The sequence below is a fragment of the Hipposideros armiger genome, unplaced genomic scaffold, assembly GCF_001890085.2.
Source record: "Hipposideros armiger isolate ML-2016 unplaced genomic scaffold, ASM189008v1 scaffold_301, whole genome shotgun sequence".
NCBI lineage: Eukaryota > Metazoa > Chordata > Mammalia > Chiroptera > Hipposideridae > Hipposideros > Hipposideros armiger.
In genome coordinates, this window is record NW_017731651.1 from 474,026 (window position 1) to 496,276 (window position 22,251).

Genomic DNA, 22,251 nt, shown 5'->3' on the forward strand with positions numbered 1-22,251 from the left:
ATACTCACACACACACACACACACACACAAATGAATTTTCTTTGTATGATAGGATCACGAGATAGAAAGACCAAACTTACGCAGTATACAAAACACACAAGAATACTAACCTACTGCAAATGTTATTCTTAATAAACTTCAAGATTCCCATTAAACAATAGAATTTAGTTATGTGAATATAATTCCAGGAAATGAGGTCCTGGAACTTCTTTGCTAGAGTTCAGTTAATCCAGCAATTCTGAGAACAGCCAGGGATAATGTAACACCAAAAGCATAAGTAACAAATATATATGTGTGTGTGTGTGTGTGTGTGTGTGTGTGTGTGTGTGTGTGTATATATGACTTCATCATAATTAAAAACTTGTGTGAATCAAAGGACACTATCAAGAAAGAATCCACAGAATGGGGAAGATATTTGCAAATCATGTATCTGATGGGGGCTAGTATCTAGACTATATAAAGAACGCCTACAACTCAACAAGAAAAAGATAAACAACTCAATTTTTTTTAATTGGCAAAGAACTTGAATAGACATTTATCCAAAAAAGATACACAAATAGCCAACAAGAATATGAAAAAATGTTCAGCCTCATTAGTCATTAGGGAAATGCAAATCCACACTAGGATGGTTATAGTTTTTTTTAAAAAAGGGAAAATAACCAGTATAAAAAATGTGCAGAAACTGGAACCCTTGTACATTGTTGGTGATAACAAAAAAGGTGGTAAAATTGGAGAAAACAGTTTGGCAGTTTCTCAAAAGGCTAAATATAGAATTACCATATGATCTAGCAATTCCCCTCCCAGGTATACACCTAAGATAACTGAAAATGTATGTTTAAACAAGAACTCTTAAGAGAATGTTAATAGCAGTGTTATTCATAATAGTCAAAAAGTGGAACCAACCCAAGTGTCCATCACCTGGTGAATGGATAAATAAATGTGCTATATACAAACAATGGCATAGTGCTCAGTGATAAAAAGGAATGAAGGATTGACACATGTTACAACATGAATGAGCCTTGAAAACATCACAATAAATTAAAGAAGCCAGACACAAAAGGCCATATATTGTATGATTCCATTTATGCAAAATGTCCAGAAAGAGCAAATCCATGGAGACAGAAGGTAGATTCATGGTTGCCACAGGCAGGGGTGAGGGTATAATAAGAAATGATTGCTTAATGAATATGAGATTTTTTGGGGGAGTGATAAACATGTCCTGGAAATAGACAATAGCAATGGTTGTACACTGTTATAAATGCGCTAAAGTCACTGAATTGTATGCTACAATGGTTAAAATGAGAATTTTACGTGATGTAAATTTTATCTCAATTAAAAAAAAAGAACAAAATAGCCAGGGACATCACAGCTTTTCTTCAGAGCCATTAGTGGAAATTGGAGACAGATCTGTGCCCTACAGATTAAGGCCTCACTTGATGACAGCCCCCGGTGCGGTGATCGTGCAGGCAACACAGCTAGTGAACAACAGGGCCAGACGACAAGCAAGCCTTCCCAACTCCCAGCCCAGAGTTCTTTCTGCCTCAGAATCAGAGCCTAGTCAAGCTGTCTACACATCTCAAAAGCAAACCCTAGCCACCTTCAAGACCAGGTGCTGCCACTTCAAGACACCCTTTGTGTGCAGCTCTGGGCCTACGCTACCAACCAACAAAACTCAAGTGTCCATCAGCCCACCTGCCAATGCTTTTGTTGATGGCTCGGTCATTATTTGCTTGTCATTCATGATTTACATCAAGTGGGAAAATCACATTGTCATCACATTGCTCCAATCCTAGAAAAGCATGTCATTCATACTCTCAGAGTTGGCCTCTGTCCCAGTGATACTGGAAGACATCTCTTGTGTTCAAAAAAAAAAAATGATGGACAAACTATCCACAGTTGAGGGCACATTCATAAGGACAGGTCAACAACAGTGCCTTTTATAAATGGCTTCAAAGAATGCGTTGAAAACAAAACAAAACAAAAAAAGTAGGTACAGCACCTTTTTGCAACAGTTAATTCTTTGGAGATAAAATGAAAAATGAATAATTAATACAGAAAGCAATTCAGCACATTACAGTGAGTAAAAGACTCTTTAGTCACAGACCTGGGCTCAAACCCTGCCCCTGGCTTTTAATTAGCAAGTTGCTTTGCAAGTTTCTTTTACCTTCAGATATATTTCTTTTGCAAAATAAAGATAACAGTAGTACCTACTTAATAGAGTTGTCTTAGCATTAATAAGTCAGTGCATATGAAGCATTTAGCACAGAGCCTACCCCATAGAACATATGAAGTTTAATGGGATATGAAATATTTTGGCCACAAAACTAAATTGTACCTTTAAATTCACTATCTCTGGCAGTGGGACTGAGCCACAGAATCGTGTGTTGCAAGAAATATGGGACGGAATCAAGAAACATCGGTTCAAATCCTAGTTCACGTCTTACTAAACAGCAAGACCTTGGAATCAATCAGTAAGTATCAGTAAGATGCAGTGTCTTTATTTGCACAGAGGGAATAATGCCTATTTCAGAAAGTGTTGGGGCAAGTTTTCAAATAATATAGTCTGAACATTCTAAAATACAGGATCTAGAATGTAAACATACATTCTAGAGTTGTGTCATGCTACATAAATAACAAGATTTTACTGCTATAGGATTGCAGTGGGACTGGGCAGTGAGTGGCCCCTCTCCTAGTCCTGGGGCTGTTACCTGAGTCCCATGGGATGAAGAACTGTTTTTATGGGCACCACTTTCTCCACAATCATGAGGTCTGACATTCAGTGGGAGTACACTTTGGAACCCATGATCAATGCTGACTCTCCCTTGCGTCTCAAAGAAGTAGAGAGGGGCACTGGGACCAAGGAGCCCATAAGAATACCTGGCTTGTCTTTATCACAGGCAGGAAAACATCCAGCCTTATCTGGATTTCCATGACCCACAAGTTCATGAACTAGGCAACACTGGAGAGGTCATGTCCACATGTTGTCACCAGAGGTTCAATGACAGCAATTCTTCTTTCCACCCTTAAGTTACAAGGAAGAAAGATGGTAGAGGCTGTTTAGCTGGAGGGAGTTTTCTTCTACTCAGCCTTGGGTACCAGGTGGATGGGGAAGGTCTATCTCATCCCAAATGTAACCCTTCTTACTTCCTCCCATAATTAATTCATTGCAGGTCTATTAATTGAGCAACAACTTTTCAATATCAACGACTCACTAAAATTGACTAACTATAGGAATATTAGGCAGCCTTAAAAAATAAAGAAACCCTGTCATATGCCATGTGGGTGAACCTTAAGGACATTATGCTAAGTAAAATAAACCAGTCAAAAAAAGACAAACACGGTATGATTCCATTTATATGAGGTACCTAGAGTAGTCAGATTCATAGAGACAAACTAGAATGGTGGTTGCCAGGGGCTGGGGAAAAGAAAATATGGGGAGCTGTTGCTTAATGGGCACAGAGTTTGTTTTGCAAGATGAAAAAGTTCTGGAGATGGGTTGCAAAACAATATGAATATATTTCACACTACTGAACTGTACACTTAAAAATAGTTAAAACGGTAAATTTTATGTTATGTGTATTTCACTACAAGTAGAGTTTTTTTAATTTAACTAATTATATGATTACTTAAAAAAATCATCTGGGAAATCAAGAGCAACCAACAATTATGGATTATTACCATTCCCTTCTCCTACCCAAGAACCACTCTCCCTTTGAACCCAGATGGGTCCTGGGTATTTTGGAATCCTGAACACCTAAATGTTCATATCTGAGTCCTCTTTTGAAACAATGTGGCCTCTAAAGTATCAAATTAATGCCCTTGTTCTAGGCTTCCAGCCAAATCTCTACCACACATCCTGCTAACTAGATGTTCGTTTTGTTGAACAGGCTAATCTATTATCAAACAAGTATCTCTGGGGACAACTTGTGTATCAGTCATTCACAGAAGAGATGGATGCCTTGAATCATTGGGATTTCTCTCTAGCTAAGATTAACACAAGGAGGGGATTTTGAATGAAAGAAGGGAGGGCAAAGGGGGAGACAGTAATTTCAGAACTCATTGTTTTTGGAAGAAGAAAGATCTAGAAGGGGCATCGCCATCACAAAGGGGTAAGAGGGCAGCAGAGTCCCTGGGCACCCAAGGCTGGGAGATCATCAACATAGGGAGAGGGGACAGGGACATAGAATGGAAAGGAATATCGGAAAGCATTTTACAGACTTGGTGATTTTGTCAAGTTCAGCAGCATTCTGTGCAGTTCACTGACTGACACCTGCCCCAGAGAAGTGGAGAATCACCCCCTGCCACTCTAGTTTATGCAGGTTGTTTGCTGCTGGGAGAAGGGCCTGGGAATCTATTGGAAGGGATGCTCATGATCTATTTTCCCTGGTGGAGCAGCTGGTTCTGGCTAAACTGTGTCTGAGGTGGAATTGAGGGATTTCTTAGGAGAAAGGGAGAAAACTAAGGGACCCCTGGGCACCAGTAAGAAAGAATAAGGCCAACAGTGGTGCCCTTCCCATCTCTGCAACAGGCTCAGAGTCTTAACAGAGGTCATCAATTTAACCTCACTGCAGCCCAAGGTGGACTTCCCCCAAGGACACAAAGGGAAAAGAGAGTAATGAGATAGAAACTTTCCTCATTTGCACTCACAGCATTGGCTCTTCCTTTCACGGAAACCTAATCCAGTGCTTTCTAGTGTTGACCTGTTGACACCTGCACACTGGGATGCAGACACTCAACTTCCCCTAGTCTCCCATAAGCCATGTGGCATCTGGGCTAAGGAAGCGTGTTCCCTCCCTTCCCAAAGCCTTACTAGAGGAACAGCAGAACCCCTAGGGTGGCAGGTGGACAAAGCCACTCTGCATGCATTAATAGCACCTGTAAACACAGATTCAGGGGAGGAGGAAGGATGTGAGCCAGGTGCCCTGAGAGATCCACTCGCTCTAGTGGATCTCCTCATCTCTCTCTGTGCCAGGGCTTCAGATAAAAATGTACTGAGATGCTGGCAGTCACCCTGCTCATTCGCTGAAAACTAAGTAATGACTACTTGATTCAGCCAAAATGGTGAGCCCAACTGTACTTTTGGAAATCATCATTGTTACACACACGCATGCCCAAATGTTTTTTCTGTCTGGAATAGTCATGAAATATTCAAACACTGTAAGTACTGATCCTGGTAAATACTCTTAGTCATGAATGAAACACATCCCAAAGGAACAGCCCTTACGTGATAAGGCAAGATTGAAAATGAAAATTCAGGGAAGGTTGCAGAAAGACCAAGCCAGAATCACCCTCTGCTACCAGTAACCAGGCAACTGAAGCAAATTTGGGTTTCCAGAAGCTAAAAGTGCCTGGGGATTTGGTTGGGTGTATCCTCTTCAAATCTCCCTCTCCGTGTGCTCTCTAGCTTTATCATTTCTATTAAATTTAGAGAGTGTTCAAACAAGTAACTCTAATGATCAAATATCTGAACTTCTAAATGCATAGGAAAAGAGATGGGGTATTCAACCCAGTGAAACTTTGCCTTTCAAGTCTGAGTTTTAAATCACTGCCATCATTATCAAGGTGACCACTGTCAACTTCCGCCCCTTGAGCTGCCATCTTTTTTACATGATCTCTTCCTTATATCATGGCATTTCTTTCTGCTCCCTTTAGGATATTAGAATTACCCGCACAAGTTGTTTAAGATGGAGATACTCACACAAGCATGTGAGTCACATTAGAGGTTCTGCTCTTTGTGCTCTAATGATGATGGCTTGATCCTCACCCGATGTATTCACATAGGGAAGTATCTCACACTCACTCGGCTTTCATTTCAAGTTACATTACTAGAAACTTTTACTTCAATTGTCTGATCACTTGGTATCAAGTGAGTTTTTTGGATTAAGTTCTTCTGGTTGACTCATAGTGAAATATGGATATCAGGTGCCCCTCCCCTCCCTATATGAATAAATCAGAGGACAGGGCTGGGGAAGAAGGAATCAAGTAATTAGTTGCCCACCTTTTGAAAATGACAACAAATGGTTTATCTTTCCTACAGTTGGTCCGACAAAAATGAAAAGCTGCAAAATTCTATGCCACAGCAGGAAACAGTAACATGTTTATGCCATTATCACCAACTCTTAATTGTCCTCTGATGTGTTCATTGTAAGCACACTGTCTGAAGTCCAGCCAAATAAATCCGTGTAGAATCACTCAGTGAATATGTATTGGCCACTCCCAACTACTCTGAAAGCCTCCAAAGAAGAAATCACCTTGAACTTTTTATATAGCTAACTGTCCCCCTGCCCTACAAGGCAGCACACAATAGGTATTCAATAAATAATCAACCATTGACTGATTTCTCATCTTCACCAATGGGCCTGGGAAAGAAACAGCAAACAAACGTTGAAACATTTCACACTGTAATTTATCAGTTGAGGAATTAAAGCTCTGGGGGGGGGGGGGAAATGCACAAGTATGAAGGTCACCCTGATAAAGGAAAAAAAACGTGGTGTGAGAAGACGACTGCACTTAAAATGCACACTGTTCTTATTCGCCAGAAATGACGAACATTTTCTAAAATTAAAATTTACCAAATTGGTCCTCTTTGTTTCCCCATTAACACAGTATAGAGGGAGCCAATCCATCTTTGACATTGGATCCAAAATGTGAAGGTTTTTTTTCCCTTTTCTTTTTACCCTTTGAACATAATCCACTTTAGTCCCTATCCCCAAAGCGCCTCCCAAATAGGGCGGGTAAGGGGGAACGCTCTGGGAAGCCCTTGCTGAGATACTTAGCGGAACTTAGTTCTCCACATGGGCTATTTACGAGCGCCTCGGTTTCTTCGGGTAACTCCACCGCCTGCCTTGTTCTTCTCACGCTGCAAACTGGAGTCAGGGCGATGAGATTATCCAGGACGGTCCGGGAGGCGCTGACCATGGTCCTGGCCTCCAGCTCGGGACCCGAGCACGGAAGGCAAGGAAGGAGGTGCTGTAGGAGAGCGCGCAGGGCGCGGCGGGGAGCAGCCGTCGAAGCCCCCGCCCCTCCTGACCCCCAGGGAGCCCGCCGGCCTTCACGCAGTCCCTCCCTGCACGCTCAGAGCTGCATCCAAAAAAGGGTGGGGCACCCAGCCACAGCTGCAATCGGAAGCCGCCCCGGAGGATTTAAGAAGAATGGAACCACGGCCCATCCCCATCCCCCACCTCGCGACCCCCGGCCAGGGATCGGCCCAACCTTTACCACCACCACCCCTCAGGCCCAGGGAAGCGCGAGCAGCCTTTGTGGGCGCACAGCCGCCACAGCGGAGCCCGCACCTCTCCGTACCCTTCGCGGAGAAGGGGCGGGTAGGGTGGGGTGCGTGTACAGATGCGGGGAGGGGCAGGACGGTGGTCACGCTGGGATGCTCGGTTCTCCACCGAGCTGGAAGGGGGGCGAGGGAGGGGCGATCTCTGCGCCCAGTCCTCCATCTCAAACACCTCCACCACCCAATACCAACCTGGTCGTAGATGTTCTGCAGGGCTTCCTTGCCCGAGGCCCGCCGGATCTCCACCTTCCGGCCGGATTCAACAGATGGCTCCCCACCCGCGAGCCGGCCCTGCCGGGAGTACGGTGGCTGCGGGTCGGGGCCCAAGTGGGCGACGTCCCGTTGCTGGGCCACCACCTGCCCCGAGCCCCGGCCCACCGACAGTGAGTCGAAGTCGATGGTCTTGTTCTCCGAGGACCCTTCCACCGGGCAGAACATGCCACAGAATTTCTGCCGGGGCTTGGGGCTGCCTGAACCCAGGTTTTTAAAAAAAGCAGGGACCTCTTCGTCCTCTGCCGCCTTCCCGGATTGCTTCCTCTCGGCCATGGCGCGGGGGCTCGGGGAGGGTCCTCTCCGTCCGCCCGTCCGTCTGCGATCCCTAAGTCTGCCTTTCTGTGCACAGCCCTCTGCAGCGGCTGCCGCTCTCTGCCTACCGCAAGGTGCACAGAAAGGAAGGAGGGCTGGTGAGCGGGCGACCCTCCCTCCCGGTCCCTCCCCCTGACCCCTCTTTTTCCCCTCCCTGCCCACGCCCCCCGCCGCCTCGCGAGCTCCGGCGAGCTGCAAAGTTGGGTCTGGGAGGGCGGCCGCTGCGGCAGCGGGAGTGACAGGCTGCCAGTTCCCGGCAGCTGCAGGCGGAGAGAGGCGCGGGCGGGGCGGGGGCGGGGCGCGGCGCCGGGAGCTTCGGACCCGAGCGGAGCGCGGGAGGAGAGGGGGGAGAGGGTTGCGCCGCCCAGAGCCCCGCGCTCCGGAAGTGAAGCTGCCAGACCACCGGCTAACGGATGCGGAGCGGAGAGCCCGCAGACAACTCTCGGCTCCAGGGTGAGTATGGGGTAGGCACGCTGGGCGAAGACCCGAGGGCTCAGCCAGCCCCTGGCCCCCGAGCCCTTCTCTCCTTCCTGCGCGACCCAGGCGCCTCTCCCCCACCGCACTGCGGAAGTGGGCCGGGGGCTAGGGCGCACTATGGGGAGGGCTCCCTCCTCTTACCTGGGGCGTGAGCTGATGGATGAGGAAAGGGAGACAAACTGGCTGGCGACAAGACAGCCGGGGAGAAGGGAAGAGGCCGCACTGAGGATGGGGAAGGAATGGCGCAGACCGTGCGGAGCGGTGGGGGCCATGTCCCGATTCGCGGGACACCAAAGCTTCTGTCTATCCACGGGCTTTGGTGGGCTGTTGCGGGCAGAGATTGAAACGAGAAGGTTCTCACTCAGTGCATCCACAGTTGTGAAGGGCGCACAGCATGGCGAGGAGAAATGCAGAGAGGCGTAGCAAGTGATGGTGGAGGGAGGGGTATAAAGAGACATAGGTCTGCGGTCCTTGAGAGTGTAGCCAAAAATATAGTCTGCAGATTCCGGCCCAGCACAACTAATACATAGTAAGAGAGTGCAGATATGGTGCCCTAGGGCGCCACGTACCGTAATTGCGCCACTGCGCCAAGAAGGGCCCTGATTTGGTATCTTCTGTCCCCACCCCCAAAAAGGAGCGAAAGGTACAGACCGCAACCCACTCCTCAAATCTCTAGCCCTTACCTGTCTGCCTCCCCTCCACCACCACCACCACCACCCCGCCCTGTTGCGCACTGCGCCAGAGCTTTGTGCAGTGGGGGGGGGGGGGGGGGGGACTATTGTGAGGCCATGCAGGGAACTGGTATGTGGAGATTTGGTTGTGTATGTGCGGGTAGACCAGGCACAGCTACAGGGTCGGTGGGCATCCAGAGAGCATTTTGATATGTGCCAACAACATGGTCTCTTGAGTGCGCTTCATTGCTCACGCCCATCCCCACGTCCTTTCCTTGTATCAATCTTTGCCTCTGATTGAGTACAGCCCCGCCGCTTTTTCCACGTGGCAATATCCTGCAAAGATGATAGCCATCCTTTGGTGGTTCGAGAGGGAGGTCTGGGCATGCTCAGTAATCAGGGTGGATTTGGGCTAAAAGAGGCTGTGTGCCGGCGCCAGAAAGTGTCACTAAGGATCCTGTCCCATTGTCAGCTCTTGACCATATTAGGATTAAATGTGGATACTCTCCCCTAACCCAATTGTGAGGGATAGTTTGGTGAATGGAGTTCAATTTGGAGGACAGCCAGTCACAGGTTGAGGAAGAGCCCACCATGATAGGGGGGAAGGAGTCTCCCGGTGAGAAGGGGAGGAAGACGAGAGAGCAATATACACGTGTAGGGAGCCGAAAGACCCAGAGGCGGACATTCAGACTCAGCACCGGATGTGATTCTAATTTGAATAAAGTGCTTCCATACAAATTATATCATTTCCTACTCAAAGCCCGTGAGATGAGTGCTTTTCCATCACCACTTTCCAGGGTAGGAAACAGACTTAGAGAGACTGAGACTCTTTGCCCAAGGTTACTAATTAAATGATCCAACAATTCCAAAGAGTGTAGGGGTAGGGGTGGGGGTGGGGGGGAGTCTTCCACCTGAAAGTCTGGTTCTTTTTCCAACTTATCGTGTCCTCATGTTAGAAAATACAAGATTTCCACATTTTTTTCATACCCAAATATTTCCTTCTGTGGACTGTGTATCAAAATCAGTGGTTCACTTGCCATCTTTTTATTCGAAGGTTACCTTGCAGGTAGGGACTGCATTTGGAGGAAGAAGCCATGGCAGTTATTCCATAGACCTTGGAAATGTTTCTTCCTGCACATGTGATGCCTTTTTACATCTCACGTTTCCTCTTAAATATGACAATGTGGGAGGAAGGTCGCACTCACGTTGAAGGGGAAAGTGAGGCATGGAGAAGTCACTGGGCTCAGATCCACGGGGCGGCTGGGCCAGGGCATGATCCACCATTTCGCCCTTCTGGACCTCCGGCTCGTGCCATGCAGCTGGCACCTCCCAGAAGGACTGGGGAAATGCGCCTGCATTGGCAGGAGCAGCTGCTACTGTGGCTCCAGGTTGGCATCTGTGGCATATGCCCCTCACTCAGCTTGATGGAGTTTTGCAGGCCTCAGGAAGAGGGATCGCAGCTCCCTAACGCTCACTCCACAGCAGAACTGGGAGACTTGAGGAACTTTTCCGTGTTTACATTACCCAGTCTCCACTGGCTCTCTATACATGTGCTCTGTCTTTTCCCTTTGCCTCAAATGACCAGTTCAAGTTTCAATGCTACAATACTGTCTTGTTAGTAACTTAACATTCATAGCAAAAGAAACACCTACTTGTACATTGGCAAAGCCTGACCAGACATAACAAAAGAGCATGAATCCATAATCCAAGTTGAACTTAGTTGGCCCTGAGAATTTTTTTTAAATGTTAAACCTATATTAAATTGTTATACCTATAGTATTGTATTATATTAAGGTATATAAGTTATATTGCTATACTGATATTAATTGATTTTAAGTGAGTGATTTCTAACTGGGTTTTTTTTAATCAGAGAACTGAAGCAACTATATTGTTTAGTAGATGGAATTGTGAAGGATTGTCATATTTTTGAAGAAGCGCACTGATAGTCTTCATTGGATATTATCAAGCCATAAAAATACACCACTATTATTTATGTGCAGCAGGGCAGCTTGGCTTGGCCAGAGCTAAGAAGGACCCAGGCACACCATTGTATGGAGTTGGGTGACATCCTCATGTACTAGAAGCTGAATAAATAAGCCCATCAACTCATGGAACGCTGGAACACATAAACAGGTATCTAGCCACATCTCATTTCATTCTTCATGTGGGAAGGATCTTGAATCCTAGCCATAAGTGGGCTCAGACATTAATTGGTGGGTCTGATGGGTGTATGGTGGGGTAGAAAGATGGCAGGAGGGTCCCCAAGAGGGAAAATAAGTCACTAGGAGCAAAGAAGAGATCTGACAGAGTGGGATAGCACAACTACAATGTGAGACAGAACCTCTACCTTCACTCCATCACTTCCATCACTAGAGTGTGGATGCTTCCTGGGAAGGAGAGGGCTGTGTGGTAACTGACCGTTGTTTCACTAGGAGTCCAAGCCATTTTGCTGTGAGACTTTTCTCCAGGACTTCTGGGTGCCAGAGTGGAGGCGTTTTCCCATTAACTAGAGAAAGATGAGGCGGCAGAGACCCAGAGAGTGTGAAAGCAGCTCTCGCAGGTGCCTCCGTTGGTCAGAGAGGGTCAACACCACCACATGGCTGCTGGCATCTGGGAGAGAAACAGAAGCCACCGGACTGTAGAGCCTCAGGCAGTGACCTTGTCATAACTGAGACACTAACCACGCACCTTGGGTCTGTTCTAGAGACATACCTGGAAGTGCTGAGTACTTGCCACTGAACAAGTAAGGATTACTGGTCCATCCAGAAGACTTGGAGACTGATGTTGGAGTGACCTGACCTGGACCCATTAACTGGTGGGTTAGAGGTTACTTTAAAGGATACTTGAAATCCTAACGCAGTGCCCACCTGCACCACAAACGTAATTGATATCCTTAGAGTTAGAGCAAATAAATCCTCGTGAAGATGGCACTGGCGCTGTTGGAGGACTGGTGCCGGATAATGAGTGTGGATGATCAGAAATCATTGATGGTCATGGGCATACCAGTGGAATATGATGAAACTGAGATTCAGGAGGTTCTCCAGGAGACGTTAAAGTCTCTGGGCAGGTACAGACTGCTCGGCAAAATATTCAGGAAACAGGAGAATGCCAATGCTGTCTTGTTAGAGCTCATGGAGGACATTGATGTCTCAGTGATCCCCAGTGAGGTTCAGGGGAAGGGGGGCATCTGGAAAGTGGTCTTTAAAACCCCTAACCAGGACACTGAATTTCTTGAAAGGCTGAACCTCTTTCTAGAAAAAGAGGGGCAGACAGTCTCAGGTATGTTCCGAGCGCTTGGTCATGAGGGAGTATCTCCAGCCGCAGTACCCTGCATCTCACCGGAGTTACTGGCCCATTTGTTGGGACAGGCAATAGCACATGCCCCTCAGCCCCTACTCCCCATGAGGTACCGGAAGCTGAGAGTGTTCTCGGGGAGCGCTGTGCCCGCCCCAGGGGAAGAGCCCTTTGAAATCTGGTTGGAACAGGCCACTGAGATAGTCAAAGAGTGGCCGGTAGCAGAGGCAGAAAAGAAAAGGTGGTTGATGGAAAGCCTGCGTGGCCCCGCCCTGGACCTCATGCATATAGTGCAGGCAGACAGTCCTTCCATAAGCGTGGAACAGTGTCTGGAGGCATTTAAGCAAGTGTTCGGAAGCCTGGAGAGCCGCAGGACCTCACAGGTGAAATACCTGAAGACCTATCAGGAGGAAGGAGAGAAAGTCTCAGCCTACGTGTTGCGGTTAGAGACCCTGCTCCGGAGGGCCGTGGAGAAACGGGCCATCCCCAGGAATATCGCAGATCAGGTCCGCTTAGAGCAGGTCATGGCTGGGGCGAGCCTCAGTGAGATCCTGTGGTGTAGGCTTAGGGAGCTGAAAGACCAGGGACCTCCCCCCAGCTTCCTGGAGTTAATGAAGGTGATCCGAGAAGAGGAAGAGGAGGAGGCCTCTTTTGAAAATGAGAATATTGAAGAGTCAGATGAAGGGGATGGCTATGGTCACTGGGATAACGAGGCAGATGACTAAAAGCCAACTCAGAGTGGGACCCACAGCCTGTGGGCCTGGGGATGTTCGCTTCACCAGGCTAAGACCTTTCCCATGTTACTTTCTTCAATGAATGCAATTGAAATCAAGGCATTCAAGCCAGGTCGTGGTCCTCCTTTCTAAGAAAAAATGTATCCGAGAGTTTCTTGGACCCTACATAGATCACCGATAAACAAAAGATTAAATTCCAACTATGACATAGTGAGGCTAAAGGAAACCTCAGGTTTCCTTTAAACATCCCCAGATAGACCAAAGGGTACCTATACCATAGAAGATAAGAGTTGACTTGAGAAAAAGAACCATTTGTTAATCTATCTAAAAATCTAAGTTTTTTGACTTGTCAGGTGTTTTCCTTTTTCAAATCGGCAAGTTCTGCATCCCGAGCAGGGTGAGGCCCTGTTCCAGGAGGTAACAGTCGTGTACCTATGAGCATGGCCGTGCTCTCAGGAGTGACAGTCTCGTTGAGGACATGGCCTCCACATGTGAAAGCCAAGTAACCTTATGTGTGGATACAAGACCAGTAGGAGCCAACAGAAGTGTCATTGTTAAATGAAGACGACCACCTCCACCTTCAGGTTGCTTTCCCTCCTTTGGAAAGTGCTCCTCCCACTTCTCGGCTGGGCATCAGATAGACAATTCCAGGCACTGTGTTAGGCCCTGAAAACACCGATGACTCCGCCTAAGCCCAGCTTTTAAGAGGTTCCCAGTGTGAGAGGCGTCCTCAAGAAGGGGCAGACATTACAGGGGGGCACGCTGGAGAGTTTGGAGTTAGTGAACGGGTCAGTCTGGTGAGAGAAGATTTTTAGTGGCAACAGAGGGCAAAGAGGAGAGGAGGGCCTACTATGTGCCTGGTGTTGTGTGCATGTCTCATTTAATGTGTACAGTAACCCCAAAGCAGTGTAATTTTGCTCTTTTTGAAAGAAACTGAAGTTCTGATGGGTTAAGTGGTCTTTTCAATGTCAACTTCTTAACAAGTGGCAAAGCCAAGACAAGGAGTCCAGAGCTCTCTGACTCTTGCTAATCTGACCTCCACCATGATCATGGTTTTCAGATTGTGCAGAGATTTTTCAGCAGTTCTGTCTTTAAAATGTATTTTAAACCCTAAAATCTAATAAATAACAGGCAGATGCAAGTGTGTTGGTATCCAAATTTTAACACCTAGATACACAGTCACCAGCAGGCTCACTTTTATTCCCAGATTGACTCATTTTGGGCAGACCGTGGAAAAAAGGTTTCCTTGCACTATCTGGGCATATATCTGAACTTATCTTAATGTCCATAGATTAAGGGAGCTAAACACCTCATGAGTGTTTAAAAAAGGCCCATGTGTGTCCTGTGATGTAACGTGGTGTACTGGTAGAGCATCAATGAGCACCATTCAATGAAATGCTGGTTGATGTGTCACACCCTGGTAGCTTTGTGTACACAATAGACAAGTTGCCTAACTTCTCCAAACATCAGTTTCCTCATCAAAAAATGGGAAGATAATAGAATAGGGCTGTTATGTTAGGATCAAATGACATAACGCCTTGTAAGGACTTACCATGGTGTCTAGAAGATAGAAAGCCCTCACTACATTGAGACCCTTATTATTATTTTCATGATGCTTATTGTCTGCTCAATGCATGCGCTCTTTATTGCTCTAAGAGTTGTGCAGCAACTATGTAATCTGTCCATCAAGTTGTGATAACATTGCATTAGAAACAGTTTTAGCTCTTATGGTAAGTCCCAATGCTTGTTGTCTATTATTTTGTGATAAGTATTCTAGCAATTGTTGACTATGCTTAGTGATTCAAATTTGAGACAATAAATTATTCTTTCTGATCATGGATAATTTTAACTGAAGAATATTCTGAGTTAGTAAGAAAAGCATTTTTTAAAAAGGTACCATTTGTGATCATTTATCTGTTATATTTTTCAATACTGTTCTACCAAAGTGATACAGTTATCATCCAATACACCCTGATTTTGTGTGTTTTTGTATTCATGAAAATGGCCTCATTGTTCTCATTTATTGACAGTGTATGAAGTAAAATTTATAAATGTGAAGTTATAAAATAAATACATGCTAATAAAATTCTGAGTTTTTTTCTGTTTCATGCATTGTGGTTTTGTATAAACTATTGCTTGAAGAAGCACTTTTATTACTAAAAGAAAATTTTGCGTAAGTGAGGTTAGACAATCGATCCAAAGCCAAAAGGTCTTGAACTCGTATAGACATAAAAACCTGCGAGAAAAATGCTACAATAAGAATACTAGGGCTTTGTCTCCAGGGATAAGTGAGGGCTCAGTCCACCCATCATTGATTTCTCTTTTAAAATACAAGAAATGACAGATGGAGGCCAGTTCCCTCAGAGACCTCCAACTCATTTGCTTAGGCACCTAACGGTACAGAGAAATTCAACAGCCTCTCTTCTGCCAAGAGTGAAATGACCTAAAGCCGACATACGGCATGTCTTGGATGGAGTCATTTTTTTTACTGTCTAGATGCGTAGGGGGGAAATTCCTCTTGCCTTTGGCCCTCTTGAAGTTGCTGCTTTTCCTCTTTTCTACAGTACAATGGGGGAGCGTTCCTCACTCGGCTGTTCACAGTGCAGATTGACCCATTACATGACAAGAGTCCTGAGGGATATCCAACACCCTCTCCTGATCACTTGAGCAAAAACCTCCCAGGAGATTGGTCTTGCCTTGTATTAATACTTAATATGTCTCCAGTCCTGACCCTCGGAAACTGAGGCCTCCAAGATTACATAGCCAGCTGCTGAAGATAGCTTTTTAGCAGGGACCATCAGCCACTTCAGGCCTTCAGGAGAGGTCACCTGACATCTCCACCTATACCAGCCAGTCCTGCCATGCCTCTCATCCTGTTTTCTTCTGCTGGCCATCCTAAATGCAAGAATCTCTGATCATCTGTCCTCATCCTTCCTGTCCTGTACATGCTGCCCTGTGCCTGTACTTCTTCCCAGTGCTGATCTTTAGGGCTCTCCAACATGCCTACTGGCTATTCCCTGATGTCCTAAACAAACCAGCCTAGATCCTCAGCAGCCTTGCAGAGTACCCTGTCATCAGATTCCTTAATTGACCAAAGCAGACTGCTACCTTCAAGTCCCCTGAGTGGAAAGACTGTAGAGTAGTGGTAGCATTTCTTTTTGCTCACCATCATTGCTTCCCCACTTGCAAACACATTCACTCCTCCCTAGCATACGCTCACCCACTCTGCTGGGCCACCCACTGTGGACCAGGCCTGACAATCCTGGACAGAGCACCGGCAAAGAAGCTAATGTAGAGACAGGACCACTCAGGACTGAATCGAGCTGGGTGTCATCTAAAGCCACAGAAAGGAAGAAAAAGATTGTGACTGTAAGCCATGTCCAAGGGAGTTCTACAAGTGAAGACTGGAAAAGCAAAGAGGGTTGGAAGTTCTGAAGGAGTAGAGCCTAAGATGAAACAGAAACGAAGTAAGAGTATCAGAGACAGAATTATCTAATGCGCTTAGGGTTTGTTTTTTGTTGACTAGCAGCAGCCTCTTTGGATGGTCTGAAGGCCCAGGACCAAAGCAAACATCTCTCCCATCCCCTTCCTGTCCAGGTGGACCAGGAACCCCTTGAGTTTGTCCAGGGAAGACTTACCCGCATCGAGAAGCTCTCTTGGGGTGGAAGACGGTGGGCTTCTCAGAAGCTATCCTTGCCACAGTAGCAGGCCCTGGAGTTGTCCCTGGTCTAGACCTGTATTACGCTACTACCTGCTGTACACAAGTGGTCCTTGACATTTTCTTAAAAAACTAGAGTAACTCCAGGATATATGCCACAAGCCATTCAATCATAAGAAAACAAGGTACAGGATTTCAGTCTCTCTTTCAGGACACCAGCTGGAGCTGCCCATTAATTGTCTGGGCTGCTTTAAGCAGCAGCTGAGACTTTTTCCCAGTCTGCCCTACCCCCACCCACCCCTGAAGGGAGGAGTTACCCAGACCACTGTGACTGCTGAGGCCAGGACCCACTGCAGGAAGTCCCCAAGGAAGGCAGGGGAAGCTTACCCCTCTCCCTGTCCTGTCTTAGGCCTGCCCCTGCTCTGCGGGGCCTAAAGGCGAACCCACTGCTGCTTTCCTGCTTCTTGGTAGAACAGCTTGGCCAACAAACTCAACTACCAAATTAAAGCTTTCTTGAAATAACAAACAATTGTCATTAAACTTTAGTTATTTTCCAGCTTTAGTAAGGTATAATTGACAAATATAAATTGTATATATTTGAGGAGTATAGTGTGATGTTGTGATGTATGTATACATTGTCAAATGATCTCCACAATCAAGCTAATTAATATATCCATCACCTTACATAGTTACCATTATGTGTGTGTGCGTGTGTGTAGTGAGATCACTTAAGATCTAGTCTCTTAGCAAATTTCAAGCATACACTACAGATTAGCTATATCACCATGCTGTACATTAGACCTCTAGAACTTCTTCATCCTGCTTAAGTGAAAATTTGTACTCTTTGACCAATATCACCCCACTTCTCCCTCCCACCCACCCCCAACCCCTAGCAGACACCATTCTACCCTTGGCTTTTATGAGTTTGACTTTTTTAGATACCACATAAAAGTGAGATCATACAGCATTTGTTTTTCTGTGCCTGACTTATTTTACTTAACGTAATGCCCTCCAGGCTCATCCATATTGTCACACATGGCATTTCCTTCTATAAAAGTAAACTTTATACTGTAAACGAATATAAGTAAGACGGGGAACCAGGTTGGTGAATAAGAGACGCTGAGTTCTGACGAGCCACCATGTTGCACTCCCTGGAAACATCCCCTACAAGGGTGTTGGTCTCTGACGACACTTGTTGAGCTTGAGGACCTTCCTATTCCAACTAGTGACTAGTGGACACGTTAAGAGTTCTAAATAGAAAGCTTCTATATGAGCCTAAGGCAGCTGTAAATGTCTAGGGCTAGGTGTGCTGCCTTCTTGGGAGAAACACCTACCAACACAGATTTTCAATTTCAGGGTGATTTATGGGTCTAAAACCAAGGTAGTAATTCTTTGGACTCCCAAGCCTTGTCACCGGCCTGGGTTTACAGCCAACGAATGGCAATGTGGGGTGAGGACCCAGGCTGCAGAGGTTCCATAGGCCATAATCAATGTGTCGGGTGGGTTTTCAGTAGATCACTAAAAGGGCAACCTGGCAGAGCTATGGTATCTCTAGGTCATATTTCCTTACTAGAATTATTAAGTTTTATCAGCAGCTGAACTATTATATTTGAGAGCTATTCCTCCTTGACCAAGGCCCATCCAAAGTTTTTTAATGCTTCAGAATGAGTGATGGCATGGATCTGAAATGTATTTTTTTTGTAACTAGAATATTTTTGGCTCAGCTTAGGAATCCATTAAAGTTGTAATGCAAGGAATATGTGCTGGGGGCATCTACCTCCTCTGTTGCCAGGCAGCCCATGGTGTTTGCAGGCATGGGCAGGTTAAGTTAAACGGACATCCACTTATGAAGTAGACAAAGCCCTCACAGGCACATGGGGACTGATATATGCCGAGGAATCAGGACAGAGGCAGAGGGGGCCATGCATGCCTCCTACCCACCTACCCCCACTCCTGGCCCTTCCAACCTATGTCTGAAACAAAGGATAGAGCACCAGAAATTAAAATCTAGAAATAGACAAAAAGTGGAACAAAACACAAGCATGGGAACAACTACCTCAAACAGAATAAGTAGGAAGAAAATCACATGTAGGCACGTTATAGTCAAACTGCTGTAACCAAAGATGAACTACTGTAAACCAACAAAATCTTGAAAGCAGCCATAGGGAAAAGGCATATTACATACAGAGGAATAATGATAGGAATTACTGCTGACTTCTCATAAGAAAATATGGAGGTCAAAAGATGGGACAATAACAGCTTTAAACCACTGGATAGGGATTTAAAAAAAATTTTCTTTGGCCAAGGTTTAGTAAAAATTTGCCTTTGAAATCATCTGAACCTGCAATATATTTGGAGGTAGTTGGCAGTATCAGGAGTTGGGACAACAGGGGAGAAACTTCTAACTACTGATTGGATTTCTTTAATGGTAATTGGAATATTCAGGTTTTCCGTTTTCTTCTGGAGTCAATTTTAGTAGCTCAGGTTTTCTAATTTTTTTTCATTTTATCTAAGTTTTTCAAATGTATAAGCATAAATTTGTCAGTGTTCTCTTCAGATGTTTTAAATTATCAGTGCTTCTAAAATTATGGTTCTTTTTTATTCCTAATGTTAATTATTTGTGGGGTTTTTTTTCCTCTTTCTTTCTGGGTTAGTATTCCCAGAAGTTTAGCTATTGCATTGATGTGTTTTGAAGAATCAGCTTTTGGGTTTCTTTATCCCCTTCACCATTATTTTATTAGTTTACGTTTTTATTTTATTACAGTCCTGTGCCACTTAACGATGTTTTAGTCAACAACAGATGCAGAGGTGGTCCCATAAGATTATAATGGAGCTGAAAAATTTCTATCGCCTAGTGACTTCATAGCCATCATACGCCATAGCACAACACATTACTCATGAGTTTGTGGTGATGCTGGTGTAAACACCTACTGTACTGCCAGTGGTATAAAAGTATAGCACATACAATTATGTACAGTACATAATACTTGATGATGATAATCGTTATTATGTTATTGATTTGTGTATTAGCTATCCTATATTTTCTACCATTATTTCAGAATGTAGTTTTTCTACTTATAAAAAAAGTTTGCTGTAAAACAGTATGTTATGTTACACAAGCAGGAGCCTCATACATCTCATGTCTACCATATCTCTTGATTGCATCATTTTCTCTTGTACTTGATTTAGTCGTATGTTGTTTTGTTCATCATGGTCCCTAAGTGTACAAAATCCACTGCTAAGGTTACCATGTCGAGTGATTGACATGGAAAAAAACAAAAAGTGATTAAGGACTACAAAGGTGGAAAATCAGTGATGGTTATTGCAGGCATGTCCCATTTCACCATAGCTACAATCTTGAAGAAGAAGAACAAAGTGACAGAAGTTGTTCAAGGATCAGCTTCATTGACAAATGAGACTAACAAAAATTCTAGAAAGGCCCATAGCAGATGTGGAGAAACTTCTAATGATCTGGATTGAAGACCAGATACAGAAGCGTGTCCCTCTCAGCACCATAATAGTCACGGCCAAAGCAAAAACTTTGCGATGTTGAAAGAAAAGGCTGGACCAAACTACAATGTTGAAATTACTGATAACTCTGGGTAGTTTAAGTGATTCAAGAATCATTATTGATTACATAATGTGAAAGTGAGTGGTAAATCTCTGAGTGCTGATGTGAAGGCAGCTGAAGAATTTTTTGGAAACTCTAAATAAGCTGATTATGGAAGAAAATTACTTGCCAGAGCAAATATTCAATATGGATGAAACCTCTCTATTCTGGAAATGGATGCCTGGAAAGACTTTTGTACATAAGGAGGCCAAGTCAGCGCCAGGTTTTAAGGCTTTTAAGGACAGGGTAACAGTCTTGCTTGGGGGCAATGTTTCTGGCTACACATGAACACCCTTTGTGATCTGGCACAGTGAGAGCCCAGAGCCTTCAAGCATGTCAATAAGTACACGTAGTGAGTGTCCTACAGGAGCAATAAGAAGTCATGGATGACCCAGCAACTCTTCCAAGATGCCCTCTTGAATTGCTATGCCAGCGAAATGGAGAAGTGCTGTTTGGAGAATAGCATACCTTTCAAGATTTTGCTTATTGTAGGTAATGCTCCTGGACATCCTCTTTGTATTGGTGATCTTCATCCCAATATCAAAGTGGTGGTTCTTTCTCTAAACACCACCTCTTTCATCCAACCAATGGGTCAAGGAGTTAGAGCATCTTTTAAGGCCTCCTACCTGAGGAGGACCTTTGACCAGGCCATTGCTGCAACTGAGGAAGACACTGAGAAGACACTGATGCAGTTCTGGAAGGATTACATCTGTGGTTGCGTGAAGAACCTTGCTTGGGCTTGGGGTGATGTCACCAAGGAGTGTATGCATGGCATCTGGAAGAAGATACTCAAGAGGTTCATTCATGACTTCAAAGGATTTTCCAAGGAGGAGAAGGCTGCAAAAATCAATAAGGCTGTGGTTGAGATGGCAACCAACTTGAACCTGGGTGCGGATGAGTACGACATTGAGCTCTTAGCAGTAGCTCCTGAGGAATTGACTAATGAAGTATTGTTGGAAGTGAACAGAACACACAGCTAAAGAAGAGGCAAGAGAAAAGGAAACTGCAGAAGAAGAAAAAGAAGAACCCCCAGGAAAATTCACAGTGAAGAGTTTAGCAGAAGCTTTTGTAGACTTCAACAACCTCCTTAAAAAGTTTGAAAAGATGGACCCTAACACTGAAAGGTTTTCACTAATAGGAATGTTTGTGATGTGTTATCTGCTTACAAGCAAACCTGTGATGTAAAAAAAAGAAACAAACCAAGCAAACCGCCATGGACATATTTCTGAAAACAGTGACATCTCCTCAAGGAGAGCCTCAGGCAGATCCTTCAAGAGTAAGTACAGTCTATGATGTTCTCACAATGACAGAACTGCCTAATGATGCATTTCTCAGAATGTATTCCTGTCCTTAAGCACTTCATGAAAGTTTGTGACATTCTGGAAAAGACTGAAGAATTATGGAGATAGTAAAAAGATCAGTGGTTACCAGGGGTGGAGGTGGAGGGGAGGGATGAATAAAAGGAGCACAGAGGATTTTTAGGGACAGTGAAAATGCTCTGTATGATGGATATATGTCATTATACATTTGTCCAAGTCCACAGAATGTACAACACCAAGAGTGAGCCCTAAGGCAAACTATAGACTTGGAGTGATAATGATGTGTCAATGCATGTTCATCAATTGTAACAAATGTACCACTCTGGTGAGGATATTGATAATGGCAGAGACTGTGCTTATGTGGAGACAGGGGGAATATGGGAAATTTCTGTAATAACTTTCAATTTTTTTATGAACCCCAAACTGCTTTAAAAATAAATTAAAGGGCCGGCCGAGTGGCGCAATGGTTAAGAACTGGCTTGGGATGCCAGAAGGCCCCAGTTCAGATCCCACATATGAGGGCCAATGACACTGCCCTCCACAGCTAAGATGCTGAACAACAGCTCAACCTGGAGCTGGGCTGCCGTGAGTCACCAGCGATGGCATAGGCTGCAGCCCCTG

General features: G+C 45.1%; 2 protein-coding genes across 5 annotated transcripts in view; one reads left to right on the forward strand and one right to left on the reverse strand.

Moving 5' to 3' along the window:
• The window catches only part of DPYSL2 (dihydropyrimidinase like 2), a 112,519-nt gene extending 104,576 nt beyond the window's left edge, over positions 1 to 7,943 (reverse strand). Inside the window, exon 1 of the mRNA XM_019659551.1 lies at positions 7,475 to 7,943. Coding sequence (XP_019515096.1) covers positions 7,475 to 7,828 — 354 coding nt within the window. The 5' untranslated portion in view covers positions 7,829 to 7,943. The remainder of the gene's footprint in view (positions 1 to 7,474) is intronic.
• A 208-nt stretch (positions 7,944 to 8,151) lies between these two features.
• Positions 8,152 to 15,149, forward strand: PNMA2 (PNMA family member 2). 4 transcript variants are annotated; one of them, XR_002125908.1, is made up of 4 exons: positions 8,156 to 8,320; positions 11,016 to 11,148; positions 11,720 to 11,830; positions 13,397 to 15,141. XR_002125908.1 is itself a non-coding variant. In XM_019659557.1 (3 exons), exon 3 carries the CDS (start codon positions 11,940 to 11,942, stop codon positions 13,032 to 13,034), a length of 1,095 nt encoding a protein of 364 aa, XP_019515102.1. In that variant the 5' UTR covers positions 8,152 to 8,320; positions 11,016 to 11,148; positions 11,448 to 11,939; the 3' UTR covers positions 13,035 to 15,149. The 4 variants fall into 4 exon arrangements, 3 of the variants coding, with proteins under 3 accessions (XP_019515102.1, XP_019515101.1, XP_019515103.1); XM_019659557.1 differs by having other exon boundaries at positions 8,152 to 8,320; positions 11,448 to 15,149; XM_019659556.1 differs by having other exon boundaries at positions 8,152 to 8,320; positions 11,720 to 15,149.
• Positions 15,150 to 22,251: the final 7,102 nt, after the last annotated feature.

What these genes read in the sequence shown, in the direction of transcription:
- PNMA2 (XM_019659557.1), top strand. Translation starts at nt 11,940, where the DNA reads ATGGCACTGGCGCTGTTGGAGGACTGGTGCCGGATAATGAGTGTGGAT.